Source organism: Castor canadensis, chromosome 13 (assembly GCF_047511655.1).
Source record: "Castor canadensis chromosome 13, mCasCan1.hap1v2, whole genome shotgun sequence".
Taxonomy (NCBI): Eukaryota; Metazoa; Chordata; class Mammalia; order Rodentia; family Castoridae; genus Castor; species Castor canadensis.
This window is the reverse complement of record NC_133398.1, coordinates 35865521-35882569: the sequence shown is the minus strand read 5'-3', so window position 1 is coordinate 35882569 and position 17049 is coordinate 35865521. Positions and strand designations below refer to the sequence as shown.

At 41.5% G+C, this 17049-nt stretch overlaps 1 protein-coding gene across 5 annotated transcripts; it reads right to left on the bottom strand.

Moving 5' to 3' along the window:
- Window positions 1–2464: 2464 nt before the first annotated feature.
- Window positions 2465–16718, bottom strand: Slc25a51 (solute carrier family 25 member 51). Of its 5 annotated transcripts, none has more exons than XM_074051412.1 (5): window positions 16440–16718; window positions 15629–15801; window positions 12992–13116; window positions 5608–6590; window positions 2465–3438 (listed from the first exon to the last, which is right to left on the bottom strand). In XM_074051412.1, the coding sequence occupies exon 4, from the start codon at window positions 6548–6550 to the stop codon at window positions 5657–5659; it is 894 nt and encodes a 297-aa protein (XP_073907513.1). In that variant the 5' UTR covers window positions 6551–6590; window positions 12992–13116; window positions 15629–15801; window positions 16440–16718; the 3' UTR covers window positions 2465–3438; window positions 5608–5656. The 5 variants fall into 5 exon arrangements, with proteins under 5 accessions (XP_073907513.1, XP_073907512.1, XP_020013473.1 ...); XM_074051411.1 differs by adding an exon at window positions 14552–14694 and having other exon boundaries at window positions 2465–6590; window positions 16440–16717; XM_020157884.2 differs by having other exon boundaries at window positions 2465–6590; window positions 16440–16717.
- Window positions 16719–17049: the final 331 nt, after the last annotated feature.

The following is a 17049-nucleotide window of genomic DNA, read 5'->3' as shown; positions in this document are numbered from 1 at the left end:
AGTGGGGCCACACAATGGGATTAGTAACATTTAAGAAACCATAGAGGGCTGGAGGCATGGTTCAAACAGTAGAGCGCCTGCCTAGCAAGTGTGAAGCCTTGAGTTCAAATCCCAGTACTACAAACAAAACAAACAGTCCAAGAAACCAGAGCTCGCTCTTGCTCTACACCGTGATATAGCAGGCAGTCCCCTGTAGACCAGAAAGAGGGCTGCTGGCAACTTGTTCTTACCTTTCCCAGCCTCCAGAATTGTGAGAAACATGTCCGTTGTTTAAAACATCTAGTTTATGGCATTTTGTTACGGCAGCCAAGTGACGACAGCTCAGTAACCTTGAGATCAGTATAAAAATGACCTTTTCCTTAACCCTCCACAACCCACCCACAAATGAAGGTCAGATGGATATTCTCGGTGACCATGATTCTCGATATCCTACGTGTCCTCCCTCTAAACTTTATTTTTTGGCGGTGCTAGAGATTGAGTTCAGGGTTTTGAGCATGCTCAGCAAGCACTCTTACCACTGACCTGCATCCCTTGCATGATATGTTTTTAGTTAGTTATTTATTTTGCCTTGCTGGCAATCAAATCCTGGGCCTTGTGCTTGGTAGACCAAGTGCTCTACCCCGGTCAATTTATATTTGATTTTTTGGTGGGACTGGGGTTTGAACTCGGAGCTTCACACTTGCAAACAGGTGCTCTACCACTTAAGCCACCTCCAGTCCATTTTCCTGTGATTTTGAAGATGGGTTCGCACTGGCCTCAAACCATGATCCTCCTGATCTCAACCTCCTAAGTGGCTAAGATTATAGGTGTGACCACTGGCACTCTGGCTCAATTTATTCTTAAAAGAAATACAAGGCATCTATGCAGTGAGGACCAGAACAAAGTCTTTTTCTTATGGAGCTGGCATTCTACAGGGGCAACGAACATCAACACACAGTTAAAGCAGGTTAGGGCAATGAAAAATAGGAACGTGGTGACACAGGAGCCCATACCAGAACCCGACCTAGTCATGAACGTGAGCCAGCTTCACTGAGGAAAGGACGTTTGAACTGGAAGCTGAAGAACTCCCAGGAGTTCCTAAGAGAAGGAGGGAGAGCTGAGCTCAGGACGGAGGGAATCTGAGCGGGTGGAGGCTGGAGGCAGGGTGAGACACTAAGTGTGGTGGCTGCAGCGCCGAGACCGAGCGGTCTGCTCTAGCTGGGTAAGGGAGGAGTGTGGTGGCTGCAGCGCCGAGACCGAGCGGTCTGCTCTAGCTGGGTAAGGGAGGCAGGGGTCATCCTGAGTGTTGCAGGGCAGGGCGAGGTGTTTGGTATCTGCGGCAGCAGAAAGGGAAGGTGCTCACTGAAGGAACGACATTCCATTAGAAAACAAAAACTCCTCCGACAGCAATATGTAGCTCGAAGGGAAACAAGAATTTAGATAAATCCTGTGTTGTCTTCAAAACAGACATACTTGTTTCGTTAAAAACATTCCCTGAGAATTTCAGATAAATGAAGTTGGGAGCCAGCCTCTTGGGGATTGGCAGTGCTCTGCAGCTATACAGAGCTCCCCAGAGCCGTTCCTGGTCACATCTAATCTCCTCCTCCTCCAATGGCTGCTATAGACAGGTTAAAACTAGGTGACATGTTAATGCTCCCTTTTTTTTCTTTTATTCATATGTGCATACAATGTTTGGGTCATTTCTCTTCCCTTTCCCCGCCCCCTCCCTTACCTACTCCACGCCCCCCTGCCTCTCCCCCCCTATTAAATGCCCCATTTATCAACTGTAAATTTAAAGTTCGGGACAGTACACTTTCCAACTGTGATGGATGCCTATCCAAAACTTGGACTGAGAAGCACTGTATGACTGCTCCTTACCTGGACACCCCTTATTACACAATGTCACTTATTCCTAGAGACAGGGACAACTTAACATTTAACACATAAACCAACAGTGTAGCTGATATAACTTCACATTCTCCTAACCAATTAGCAACAGAAAGGAGCAGCTATGAAGACAAAGTAGATGTGAAAACTGAAATCACACACATCGAGACCATTTAAATGGGAGGAAAGCATGACCTGAAGGTATACCATTGCCACAGAAATGACCGATAACTGAATTTACCAACAAAATTTACACTTTGTAGTGAAAAGTTCATTACATTTGAGGAAAAGCCTTAAAAATCCAAAATGCTCTGCAGTAAAGCTATCTGGATAAATGAAGGCTTGCTTTGCCAGTCGTCAGGTGAACTGCTAAAAGCCAAGGCAGTGTGCTAAATGTTTATCAACAAAAAACTAATGACTAATCTACCCCGCCAATGAAAGTGCTTGTAAGAAACTACCCAACCACAGGCATCAAATAAGATGGACTTAAAAACAAATTTTACTCCAATTCCACCCAAAACTATGGTAACTCTAAAACACTTAACACATTTCATCAAACTTGTATAGTCACATAACTCAAATGAGCAAACAAAAATAGTTTTCTGTGCTCAATCACTTTTAATAATGAAACTTTAAAAGAAGAAACATACAGAGAACCCCCACCCAATTTGTGAACCATTTAGGCAAGCAAATATTTATTAAACAGAAAGACAGCATTAAAAACTAGAAGTCCTTAAATTTAGAGAAAGCAGTTCAAGTCTGATGTGCATTTATTTGTACAGGAGAAAGCAAGTATCTTAACATAAAGGAAACCAAGTCCAAGTGCTTACCTTTTTTCTTCCAACATAATCTGCCTTGCAACCCTCCCACTACAGTACTTCATCAGTACTGCAGCAGTGTTAGTCCAATCCCATGGCACCCATCGTGTTCACTACATCACTCCCTTACAAGTTTGCACGGCCTCACACAGAGCATCACCACTGTAACTGAGCTTGGGAATTGCAGGTATCCAAAGGTAACTATGTATACACAATTCTGCTTTATTGCACAGCTCATAATATATAACAAATGATTATATAACCAACCATAAGATGAGTATTGACTATTTACACAAAAACATCAACTTTGTCCCCAACACGAAACAAGTCAGATACAAATTTGCTACCATACAAAGGCTGTGTTTACTCTGTGGTGCAGTCCTGAGGGTTCATACCACTAGAAATGTGCTAAATTCAGAACTTGTAACACATATCTGGTGGCATCAGATATGAATCATGGGACATAACACTTAAATGTCCTATGTTCACGAACCACCTGTGCCACATATGTAACAGAAAGGCTACTTTTAAAGCTATTCAGATATTCAATCATGTTTGACTTTTAAAAATTATTACCATACTAGTTTACACTGAAGGTAAAAAACAACAGCAGAATTTCTTACTAATTACACATGACACTAAAATTCAGATAAAGCTGTTGGCTACAGTTCTGAATTTTTTGTCAAATTTAAGAAGTCTACAGGACAACACAAAACCATCTGTGGTAATGTATTTGCAGTTTGGTCATCAGGAGCTGTAAAGAGTGACAAAAATTAAAAATGAGTTAAAATCATTAAAAATGCTAACAACTGTTTTTAAAACACCACATATTCGAGATGGCAAAAACCAAAGCATTTTCCTTACAATTCTCACTTCTATTTCACAAAAGTGCTTTACGATTTAAATCTCTATCACCTGTGTGGAGTGTAACAAAAGCAAGCCTCACAACACTGCAGCCTAGTAAAGTTCACTGCCCCAGACTAAGGCCTATTTCCTGGCTGACACACCTACCCTGCGCTGAGCACCCAGATCCGCCCGTGGGCACTCAAGGTCACACAAATGAGGAGGGGGGTCAGGAGCCAATGCACTGTCTTTTCATTTCTGAAACTTGACTCCCTTCAAATCTTGACTCTTCAACAAGCCAAAGGACACTACTTAAATTTATTTGGTGTCAAATTCTTGTTTTCTGAAAACCTCACATCTGTACCCTACTCTAAACTGCTGTATCTAGCACAAATTTGTCAAGCAGACCTATTCAGCCTTGCTCATGGTTAGTGTTCCCTACCCCTTCACGGCTGGAAGAATGCTCACGGTAACTAGTCTTGCTGCATGTAGAGGTAAACAGCTGTTTTGGGTTATCTGCCCAGAAACTGTGAGTAAACTACCAGTTGAGGCCCTGATTTCATTTTGGTCGGCATGTGCATGTATTTAAATGCAATCAACCCAGAAAGATGAAAAACTGGTGACAAAAACCTACCTTAAAAAGGGGGTGGGGGGATGTAGCTCAGTGGTAGAGCACTTGGCCCAGGATGTACGAAGCCCTGGGTTCAATCCCTAGCACCACAAAAAAAAAAAAAGAGAAAGAAACCTACTTACTGTCTCATGTCAAATGCCAGAAGCAATCTTCACTAATATTTACAGATTAAAAAAATTCATAAACTACTCCAGGATGTTTATGTCTTATTATTCAACTGGCATATGAATAATTTTTGCTTCACTTATTTGGAAAAAAAAATTCTAATATTTTCTGATTCATTGACAAGTTTTTGCCTGTTAAGGGATGATATACCTAATATCAACCTCTAGAATTCAAAATAATCCCTTAAATGTATTCGGATCATATGCTCTTAAAACTATCTTGCTTCACTGAACGATGGTAAAACTGGGCTTCCCAAATGTCAAAATCCTAAAGTCTTATTTCAAAGAATAAAGTAAAAGACAGCTAACACTGTGGGGCTTTATTTTCCCTTCTCTTGTAATATTTAGAAGGCAAGAAAAAAGAGAACCTGGGATGGTATTAACAGACTTCCAAAATAAAACTTCATGGGAGCATCTGTTTTATTTTTTAAAAGTAAAACTTTTTCAAAGTATAGTTTAAGAGAACAGGATGCTTGAATGTGACAAATTACTACTCAGGGGAAAAGAGCCCCAAATCCTTCTGCTAAGTTGGCACCAATTAGTCAAAGAAACCAAGTTAAACAGAATATGATCTATAAGCAGTTGACAATTTCTGGATGAAAGACCTGTAACAAAATTTAAGTCCTCCTATCTTTTGGTAATGAAACCAGTAAAATCAACAAACACAGGATATTTTGGAAGGGCTTAAAGTCACATTTAAAATTAAACAGAAAACTTTCGAAGCTAGGAAGCAATATGGGAACTTTTCTCTTTAATTAGCTGGTTGATTCTACTACGACTATCTCAGTAGGTGCTTAGCTTCAAAATTAACACTAACAGTTCATCATGAAATGTCTACACCTACTAAGCTGCTTTTCTTCTCTGTTCTGCTCCTGTCCTACCTTGAGTTTAACAAACACTGCCCTTTGCAGGAAGTGGAGTAGCACATTAAGCAAGCCTGAGAAGTCCTGGGGCACTGACAGCATTTTCTGTGGCTGCTCAAGGTCATTATGTTTCAATGTAAAAGGCTTCAAGGCTGTTTGAGGGAAAAAGAATCATATCTTGCTATCAGGTTACCTGTCAAAGGCCATCACATAGCTAGCTATTTACCAGGCAATTACCCTTAAGTTCTTGGCTAATGATAAAAACAAAACAACAAAAAAAATCCTTAAATTTTCCTATTAAAACCTCTTACTCTGTTTTTGTTGATGCTTAAGGAAAACAGCTCTGCTCGTAATTTACTGTGGTGAGGGCTTAACGACACCAACTTGTATTTAGGCCAATTAGGAACAACGTCAAACTGTACCTTTCTTAGTTCTATTTAGTTGATAAATGGCATTTCACTGGTGACTTTTTCATATAATCTTTAACAAAAACTCATAAGTTGCATTGATTATTCCCCAAGAGATAAGAGATCGGTGGTAATTCAGATGGGCCCCTCTAAAGAGATTTGCCAGTTTCCTGTCCCGTTCTAGCCAGATTGTTTTGAAAACCTTGGAGAAAGACTGAAATTCCCCACCAATCTGAGATTGTATGCGAGTTTTTACAACATTAATTGGGAAAAACAAGAATCCCAACATGGCCCCCAAAAGACCTCCACAGATGAAGTCATTGACCAAGTGGGCACTGTGCGTACTTGCAGTAGGCAGGTGCTCCTTGATGGGTCCTCGAAGGCCAAAAAAAAAGACATTGCTGAACCCATTACGGAAAAGAATGGGCATCAAGCCTCGATAATACTCTCTAACTCCATGGCATTTCAGTGCCCTGAAAGCCTGGTAAGTGTTTGTGAATTTGTCATGATGCCTGTGGTCTTGGAGCAATGTCTGAACTCTTTCCAATGGAGTGAAAATGGCTTCTGTGGTCCCTGCAAGCACCGCAGCCACGCTACGGGTTGCAAACTCTGGAGCACTAACATGCTTACGGAGGAGGCAGGATAAATCCTCATACAGACCAAACATGAGGGCCAGGGTAGTTGTCTTCTGCATCAGTGGGGGGAGGATTCCACGATACAAGTTCCGAAACCCATCCCTCCTCAACTGAAGAACTGCATCCCGGGTTTTGATGCCATACAGCTGCTGCCGGAAGAGGAGCTTCTGGATGGGGAAGGTGATGGCCACGTTGTTGAAAGCTGCGCAGCACCCACACAAGTAATGCTTCATCTCACCCACATGTGCAATGTGAGGGGACAGGTCTTGTTTCGAAGATGTTAAGATTGGTGACCTCTTTTCATGAGCTTCTGAATCCATCATGTTGCTTGAGATCTTTCTTCTTCATGAAGGACTATTTAACCTATAAACAACACACGACGCTGAGTTTTATACAGTCCAACACATGGAATTCTCCCCCAAGTCTCTCCCCCAATCTCTGGATGCTATATTTTCCCGTTTAGATGGACCAGTAGTTCTTTACATAAATTTATTTTATTTTGTATTTACACATTCACAGGGTTCAGTACGGTACTTGGTACATGCATGTGGTGCACACTAGTACCCTCTATCAGTGGGTTGTGTTTGCTCTTTTTTTTAAATTGTTTTTGAGACAGAATCTCACTGTATAGCCCAGGGTGGCCTCAAACCCAAGATCCTCCTGCCTCAGCCTCCCAAGTGCTGGGATCACAGGTCTATGCCACCACACCCAGCTTGTTGATGGAGGTTGGGGGGTAGGGGGTTCTCACTAACTTTTTGCCCAGGCTGGCCCTGAACCGTGACCCTCCTGACTGCCACCTCCTCAGTAGCTGGGATTATAGGTGTGCACATGACCTGCTTCTCCTGCTAAACATTTTCTTCCCGATACTTGGAGGTTGAACTCAGGGCCTTGCACTTGCTAGGTAGGCAGCACTCTGCTACTTGAGCAACTCTGCCAGTCCTTTAAATTGACTAATTCTTCCACGCTAGGAGGCCATGTTTAACAATTCAACAACAAAAAAATAACTCCATTAAAAAAGAAGTTAAATGCACATTTCTCCAAAGAGGCCAACACACATGAAACGATGCTCAGCATCGCTAATCGCCAGCGAAGTGCAAATCAAAACCGCAGTGCAGGACCCCCATACCTCTCAGGATACCTGCTACCAAGACGACCCACAAGAACAGCGGCAAACACAGAACACGACAAGTCCTGGTGGGGATGTGAAGCTGGAGTCCTGTGTGCTATTAGAGGGGTTGTAAAATGGTACAACTACGGAAAACAGTAGAGTGGTTTCACATGACCCAGCATCCCACTTGTGGGAATATGTCCACATTAAAGAGCTTGCACATGCACCTTCACAGCAGCACTACTCAATAGACAAGAGATGGAAGCAATCAATCCCAACTACGTTTAAGGGTTAAATGGGAACTAAAACACATCAGATAAACCATGTAGGTCTTTGACTTATAATAAAAAAATGGCCCAGTTACTAATGTTTTTTTCCTTCCTATATCACACACATGCTGCTATAAACTGCTAAACATTCAGGACAAAATATTTTAAAGAGAAACATAATCAGTGTCAAGCAGAGGACAGAGCTGAGTCACAGAAAACTTAGGGAAATTATTCACAAGAGACATACACCAAGATTCAACTATAAGACAGTCACAACAATGCTCTTGACAACAAAACTGAATACATTAAATACTCTCAACAGGCTCAGCCTCAAGGGTCCCACGGCTTAAGTGAGTATGCACCCACATGATAGGATATTACGCAATCATGAAAAACAAAGGACCATTTAAGGTTCAGCTCAGTACCAACTTTGAATTTTTAGTGATGTTTATGAAATTTAAACGAGTCCTTTAACAGTCTTACAGAAAAAAAGCAAAAAAGACTAACTTTTGACAAGGAATAGTAAAATGGCACAATCCCATTTTTATCCAAATATGTACACATGAAAAAGCTAAGGGAAGTGGCTTACACTCTCATTTCATAAAGCTGTATTTTCCTTTTTATATTTTTCAAATTAAATTTGTCTTGATCTATTAAAGTGACTTCAAAAGCTAGACAGTGACAATCATGAAGGTGTAATAAGGACAACAAAAGGCCAACAGTGACAGACATGAGGAAATTATAAAGTGGCCTAAGGAGAACTGCTTTACCCATCTGAGCCTGTTTCCATTTTTATAACTGATGTTAATACTGTCCATGCTCCAAGATTAGAGTGGCCATTTGACGAAGAGTATGCATGTCAGGTACCTAGTTCAGGGGAGATAAGATGTGCAAACAGTCCAACTGCAAGGTGACAAAATGCAATCACTGACACAAGTACGAAGAGTCAAGGCCCACAAGGGAGGAGGCCATTAACTAGTGGTCTAGAGGGGATGATAGGCAGGGTATGGCCTTTGGCCTGGAGTGGAAAACTGAGTAGGAGTCACTGTGTACATTAGGGTAAAGCACAGTCTAGCCAAAGGAGTGGCACAGGCTGAGGCACAGGTCTTGTGCCAAGACAGCAGCAGTTTCACACTCTTGCAGAATTGCTCATACATGTCCTGCAGAAGCAAAATGCAGGTGGGAGAAGACTGGGAAGCCAATGAGCATGGAGAAGCCTGTGATGAGCACAGGCCAGGACCTGTGTCATGGGAGACCCTCGGGAAAATTCTGAGACAACCTTCTTTCCTCTGTGAAAGCACATGGAAATAAACTTTCTCCATAAGTATGTTACACCCAGATCTGTGTGCCTTTTTCCTACAAGACAGGAGATTAACAAAACATAAGCATCTGTACCATCTATGGCCTAAAGCCTCATTGTTTGCAGGTCTGCCGTCACACTTCTGGAAAAGATAAACTTGCCCTCAGTTAAGAATTATGACTGAGTATCACTGTGAGCCCAAAGAATACCCTGAGCAAGGTAAAAGGAGGAAACTTTTCTCCCATTAAGTCACCTACAGAGCTGCACAGTGGCAGGGTTTCACCATTTCACTATCCACCTCTATAACCAGGTAAGCCACATCACCACCAAGGTCCAAAACATTTTGTTTGAAGAATGTGTTCTGACAATTGCAGACAATTAAATTCCTTCACTGCAATTTAAACAGAAGAATTATTTTGAGTCTGGCCAAAACTGGTACAAATGAATTATGAAGACACCTGCATGCTCAAGTAAGGAGATGTCAGTGTCCTTGCAGTTGGGATGCTAGTATATCCAGCAATAAAAAAAAAATAATAATAATTTAAATAAAAATTCACAAAAGAAATGTGTATTAAGTGTTAGAGGGAAAAAAGCTGCACATCAACCAAATATTGGATTCTCTCTAGGCTCACTGGCCTACTCAAGTCTTTATCTCTTATTTGAACTAGTGCAAAAGCCTCTTTAGCAGTCAACCCGATCAAGGTCAGACCTCTCCACCTTTTATTCCCTACCTGGTTCCAACCTATCCATTATTTAAAAAACAAGCAAAAAGAATACACTACTAGGTTAAAAGCAACGTGCACATCAATACACTGTTGAATCTAAGCTGATCCCAGAAATACCTCAGTGCCTGAAGTGGTTGCATAGTACGTGCCATAGATTTAGCCTTTCTCCTACTTACAATTACTGTCACTCTTCCTTTCTTTTGCCTTTAAATATTTTTTCAATGGTCAGCTTTACACCTATACCTGGATGAACTGTTTCACCATCTAAAATTTTTGATTAACATTTAGCATTTTTCATTTTTACTGATTATTTAAGTTTGTTTTACTGTAAACTTTCATACACCAGCCATTCTTCTGCCGGCACTTTTTTCCTATTGATCTGTAAATGTCTTTGTATATGAAGACAATTACATCCAGTTCTGTAAGTCAGTTTGTGCCAAACACTTTCCCACTTTGTCTACATCATTTTTGTGATACTGACATTAATTTGGATATTAAATCTATCAATCTTACCTTCTAGATTTTATATCTTCCTTAGAAGGCCTAATTATTCAAATTATTAGTAATCCAGGCTTCCTTCTATAATTTCTATAGTTTCACTTACCATATGTATTGTAATCTCTATGCACTTTAGTGTATGGAGTGAAGCAACAGTAAGAGATTGTAAACATCACTGACTGAACTTCCTTCTCATCAGTGGTTTGCAAAATCTAGATACCCACAGGCATTTGCACTGATCTCTGTCCTCCACCAATAGTGCAGTAGTTCTTTCTTCAGTGCTAATCTGTTGCAACCAACTGCATATATTTCATTATCTACTAGGGCCTCCCATTCTTTTCTAGGTCCTCTCACTTCTTCTAGGTAAACTTTTACTGTACTTTCGTCCTGTTCCTCCCAAAAATCTGTTGATACTTTATAGAAGAGATTCTGAGGATAGATTTTTAAAACTATCACCTTTACAACATTGAATTTTACAAGGACACAGTATCTTCCTGTTTGCTTACATCTTTTACAAACCTTATACCATTTTAATTATTCTTCCTACAGATCAAGACTATTTCTTGTACGTAGGCATTTTATCTTTCTGGATACTATGATGAATTGGCTGGTTCCTTCCATTAATTTTCTAGCTGCTTTCTTTCTTCATATGAAAAAGCTACCAATTCCTGTGTATTAAGGTTAGAAGCACTAAACTTACTGAATCCTCTATTTTTCATTTTTTTGGCAGATTTGTTTCAGTTACCATAATGTAAAATTTAATTTCAAATAATTTTGACTTCTCTTTTATAATCTGTATTTTTCTTTTTTCTATCTTTGTGACCTAACAAACACTACCTGAACAAAATAATGGCAAGAGTGTACATATTTGTATTTTTCTCAACATTTGTGGGAACTCTCCTAGTAATTACCAATAAGCAGGACAATGGCTTTTGGTTTGAGAAACAGGAAGCTATTGTCATCTGAGTGCTCACAACTGAAGCCCTGACACTTACAAGTTTATTTAGGGAAACAAATCATCATGACACATAAAAGATGCTCAATGACCCTGTTCAATGACCCATTGACCCACATAAATTTTTAAATGTGTTCTTACTCAAGTATACCTATTTATAATCTATCCTTGCCCATGTTTAGGATTGTGTTACAAACAAAGGAAGCATGTCTTCTCACTGCTATCATATAAACTCACCCGGAAAATGATGATTTAAAAACCCAAAACTTCATTCTACATTCAAAAAATTCGATAGCTGCAATTATAACTGAAGCCCCACCCTTACTACTTACTATGAAATTGGTTCCCATTAAAAATGGATTCCATTTTTTTGGTACTAATGATTAACTAATAAGGGTCTCATACAGAGTTGTCAAACTTGAGAAGAAAACACATTCCTGTTTTGCTAAAATTCAAACACCTCTACTCCCCCCTCTCATCACCCATAATCTAACTTTGATCAAATGCTTTTAGGTAACTACTGAACTGATCACACAGACACTGGAGATGGAGTCAATGCAACATGTAAGAACCTCTGGAATCTATTACTCAATTCAAATCCCAGCTATACCATGCATCCACCATGGGAGCCTTGACAAGTCACTCAAAGTCTCTATGGCTTAGTTTCCTTGTTTTTAAGATAGGCAGTTACCTACTTCATAGGCTGTCTCAGTTCATTGAGTTAATACATGGAAAGCACACAGGGGAGTTGTCTGGAGGACAGAAGGTACTCAACAGGCTGAACTATTCCTATTGTTCTTTCCTTAAGTATTTGGTGAATATATGTATATGTACCTTAACTTATGATGGAGTTGCATCCCGATAAACCCATTGTGAGATGAAAATATCATGTCAGAAATGCATTTATTAGCCAGGCGCTGGTGACTGACACCTCTAATCCTACCTACTTAGGAGGCAGAGATCAGAAGGATCGCAGTTCAAAGCCAGCCCGGGCAAATAGTTTGCAAGACCATATCTCGAAAACATTCATCACAAAAGGGCTGGCAGAGTAGCTCAAGGTGAAGGCTCTGAGTTCAAGCTCCAGTACCACAAAAAAAAAAAAAAAAAAAAAAAAAGAAATGCATTTATTTATTTATGGTGCTAAAGACTGAACCTAGGGACTCATGCATGCTAAGTACACGCTCTATAACTGAGTTACACCCCTAGCTCCTGAAATGCATTTAATACACCTAACCTACCAAACATAATAGCTTAGCAACAAAGAATACCAGTTGTTTACACTCATGAGTGCATGGCTAACTTGGAGATGTGGCTCACTGCTGCTGTCTTGCATCTCACTATCCAAGTAAAAGATCAAAATTCAAAGTATGGTTTCTAAAGAATGTGTATCATTTTTTGAACCACCAAAAAGTCAAAAGATGCAGTTCAGTGGTAGGCTTGCTTAGCATGCATGCAAACCTGGTTTTAATCCCAGCACCACACATGCACAAATGAGTAAAAATATTGTAAACAAAATCATTGTATGTCAGAGACTATCTGTAGTACATAACATCCATTCTCATAACATGAAGATGAATCTTACTTGGCATGGTGAAATACATTTTTAATGTACTGTTAAATAACATTTGATATTATTTATTGTGCTGAAGATTGAACCCAGGGTTTCCTGCCTGCTAGGCAAGTACGCTCCACTGAGCTGCACCCTAGCCCACCATTTCTCAATATTTTATTTTAAAATTCACTACTACTATTTATAACAAACCAAGTTTTTAATTTTACTTCTATTTTCACATGAAGTCCTGGTGTCTGTTTTACTGGCTCTGTAAAAAGAATCTTATGTTTCCTTCCTCATGCTGCGGAACGATTTAAAATTTTATCATCTGTTCCTTGACAATTTAAAAGAATTCACCTGTGATGCCAGCTGAGCCTGGTGCTGTGGGGGACAACAGCTTTTTGGTGGCGCTCCCAATTTCTTCCATTGTTATTGGTTTGCCAGGTTCTCTCTTCTGGAGTTAATTTTGGTAAATGGATTTCCTTAAAAATAAATAAATAAATAAATAAAAATAAAATCTGGTTTCATTTCTATAGTCTTATAAGGCACCTGCTGCTCTAACAAATTATTTCTATTATTTATGTTCCCTTTTCCTAGAGCAGGGTAATCAGTTGATCTCAATTTATACCCCTCACCCCCAGCAAAGAAACATCTCTTCAACAACCAGTTTTGTTATTTTTCAGCTTTTAAGTTTACTTTCTCTCTTTATTGCATTCTTTCTCATACTTTGTCTAGGCTCATTGTCTTTTAATGTTACATTAGATGGTTATTGTAATTTAGTCTGTATTTCATAATTTGAGTGTTTAAGGCTATTCATTTTCCTTTGCATGTTTATTGCTTAAGATATTTTGCATTATATTTTATTTTAGTTGCTTACAACTGTTCTAAAATTTTCAGCTGGCCAGGTTAGTGTTGCTATTTGCAATAAAATGGACATTTTAAAAACAGACCCAGGGTTCTAGCGATGGGAGAGAGGTTAAGCCTATAATCCTCCTTACTTGGAGCAGATCATCTGGAGAACTGCAGTTTGAGGCCAGCCCAGGCAAAAAGTTCACAAGACTCTACCTCAAACAATGGCTGGGGCAGAGGTATTACCTGTCATGAGCTCTGCAGTCCAGGCTGGTAGGGAATAAAGTGAGACTCTATCTTAATAAAGAAACAATGTAAAAAGGGATAGCAACATGGCCTAAATGGTAGAGTGCCTGCTTAGCAAGCACAAGGCCCTGAGTTCAAATCCCAGCACTGTCAAAAATTCCTCTGAGCTTTTTCTTTCTTTCTTTTTTAATTATTGTACTAGGGGTACACTGTGACATTTACGAAAGTTCTTAAAATGCATCATAGTTGGATTCACCCCCCTCCATCATTCTCCTTTATCACCCCTCCCCCAGCCCCTTCTTAATGTAATGAGGTTTTGTGACTTAATATGATGAACTTAAGAAATGGTTCTATAGATGCTTGAGGTTTTTGAGGGTACTGAGCCTGATAATTAACCGGTCTACTACATTAGCTTTACTGGTTCAGCTGAAAGGCATGAGTTAAAAAATTCTTGTTAGTACTAGACTTGCCAATCTAAGATTAAGCAATTCTTGTCAATCTTACATTATATTTAGAAAAACTAAAAGTTAGCATAGAAATGTTTGATACCTACTGTAATATTTTGCTTTTTTAGTTTCACAATTAAACAATGTTAAAATCAACAAAAATATTTTATGTACGCATTACACGCTATTGTGATAAATTATGAATGTCAAAAACATTTCATTTTTTCATACTGAACACATAGCAGTATATTTTAAATTCCTAAGTCACTACCTAAAAGCTGTTTACATGTTCCCAGACAAAACCAAGGTATCTAATCACTTGGACAATTATAATTTTGTCCAGGGCTGGGGACATAGTTTAGTAGTAGAACCTTGCCTGACATGCACAGTCCGTGGGTTCACTCCCCAGCACCGAAAAAAAATACTGTTCATATTCAGTTTTCACTTTTAAGGAATGGAACTTGTGTTATGGTCCATAATTCTGTAAATTAAAGTTCCTCCACCCAGTTTGTCATAACTCTATAATAGGAAACAGAAAATTGGCTAGTCAGTATCAAACTTAAGAAATTTTAAGAATGTTATACATTTAGATTCTCAGATTAAAAAAACAAAACAAAACAGGTCTAAATAGGAAGAAGGATATCATGAAACACTTCCCCAACTTCACAGATTTAAATCCTTCCCTCTAGTCTTACCCTACCTCCTGCAATGGTGTGAACAGTCTTAACTTAGCAAAAGAAGGAAAGATAAGTGTACATGGTATTCTGTGACAGCAGTTTAGAATTTGCCACGTTTACTATCCTGTGAACATGGTTAAATCACTTTGCTAAATTGATCTCCATTTAAATTCTTTGCCATGAACAATAATCCTTTGTGATTTCTTGCAAAATTTATTTACCGTGACTGCACTTGTTTGGTACCTAAAACATTTGACATATGGAAGCCAAATTAATGAAGATGACTTTCAACCAACTGCAAGGGTCAAACTCGTGTGGCTTAAAAAACTCTTGGTGGCTCAAGTTGTGGAGCACCTACGTAACAAGGCCCTGAGTTCAAACCTCAGTATTACAAAAAAAAGATTAAAAAAAGAAAAAGGAGTATAAATTCTAAGTACTGTAATTCATAGTCCACAAGAATACACTCACAATCCCAGGGCAAAGGTCTTTGTGCAAAATCTGGGCAGAGGGTGACTGTAATTCTCAAAAGATGGGAATTCCCACTAGTCAGCAGGTCTGAGTCAGCATTCAGAACAGGGTCAGCCAGGGTTCTAGTAGCAGTCATGACGTTATTTTGCCATTATAAACCCAAGGCAATACGTACGACTTTAAAATCTACTAATGGAGCTTACTTTCATGTACCAAAAGCCCAGCTGAGTCAACTCCTCTCGGAGGTGAACAGCTTGTGACGCTGCCTGCGATGCGCCTTGCGCGACTCCAGTTCCAAAGAGCCTCACCTGTGCTCTGGGACCACTGTGGGACACCGGACCTGCTAGCACCTTGGACTCTATGAATCAATCCATACGCTCCAGCTGGCACGGTGGTCACGACACATGTATTTCAAAGGCTTCCGTTTCATAAATTACAGGTAGAGAGGCAGAAGGTGGGAATTAAGACCAGCTGTGTAGAACTGTAAAGGACAAAAAAACCAAGCGTTGACACAGTCCAACTAGCTACACTTAATACTGAATAATCGGTAGAGGCGAGCGCTGCCACCAGCAGAGTGGCGCACAACAGTTTCCTACGACACGATGCAACATGGTGTAGCACAACGAGCATTCTCCGGGCCTCCATTTCCCGTCGGTGTAAAGGGGGAGAGAATGGGGTCACCGCACCAGGGCCCCGATCGTCTCCGAGACTCCCGTTTCTGGGATCCGGCTCGAGCAGGCCGGTGTCCGTCGCCGGGGCTGAGTCCAGTGCGTCCCCGCCCCGGGGTCCAGTGCGCTCGGGAGGCGCCTCCCTAGCCCGCGCACGCCCGGAGAGCGCGCGGCCCGCCCTACTTGCGGTGAAGGCCGCCCAGCCCGGAAGCCACGGCGCCGCGCAAGCCCCGGGCCGGCGGGCGGCAGAACCAAGAACCGCGAACCTGGGCCCACAACTGCCGGGCCCGGGAATTCCGGGCGCGCTGGGGCGTAGTGCGCGCGCGCGCAGGGCCTAGCCTCCATCTCGGCGGCCGCCCCTCGCAGCCTTCTTCAAGCTTCCCCTCCTTCCGGCCAGAGACTGGAGAGGATCCCGGCTTCCACACCCCACCCCACCCTTCCCGGCACTCACCCATGGCCGCGGGCGCCGGCCCCACGCCCCAGCCGCCCGCCCGCAGGACGGCCGGCGAGCGAGCCCGCGCCCGCGCAGGCGCAGACCTTGACCGACCCGGGCGGCGGGGTGGGCCGGGCTCGGGTCACGTGGGTTGGGGGGCGGCTCTCCAGAGCCCTCGGATGGCAGGTGACCCGGCGTTATTTTCTGCCCGCGGTCCGCTGTGCTGGGACAGGCAGAGGGTCACGTCGTCACACCTGTGGCCTGCCTGCGGGGCTCCGCTAGTCCCGGTGCCTTATCCTGATGCTGTACGGTGGCCTCACCGTGCCAGAAACAGCCAACGCGTCCTCTAGCTTGCTGCTTGAGGGAGGAGCCTGGGGGGTGGGAGAAGATCCTTGGCTGTAGGTGGCGAGGGCGTCTGCAGAAGGCTAGGAAGTAACCCACCTGGCTCCTCTGTATTGCCTCCATTAGGTATCCTCAGGTCTTCAGGATGCTTTTTGTCAGCTAGTATTCTGCAGTTCACAGAACACCTTACGTGTGCTTTAGGAGACTCAAATCATTGTTAAGCCCCCTTTCCCTTGAACCTCACACAAGACGTGGAGTCTTAGAAGGAGCACTGCATGGGAGTTAC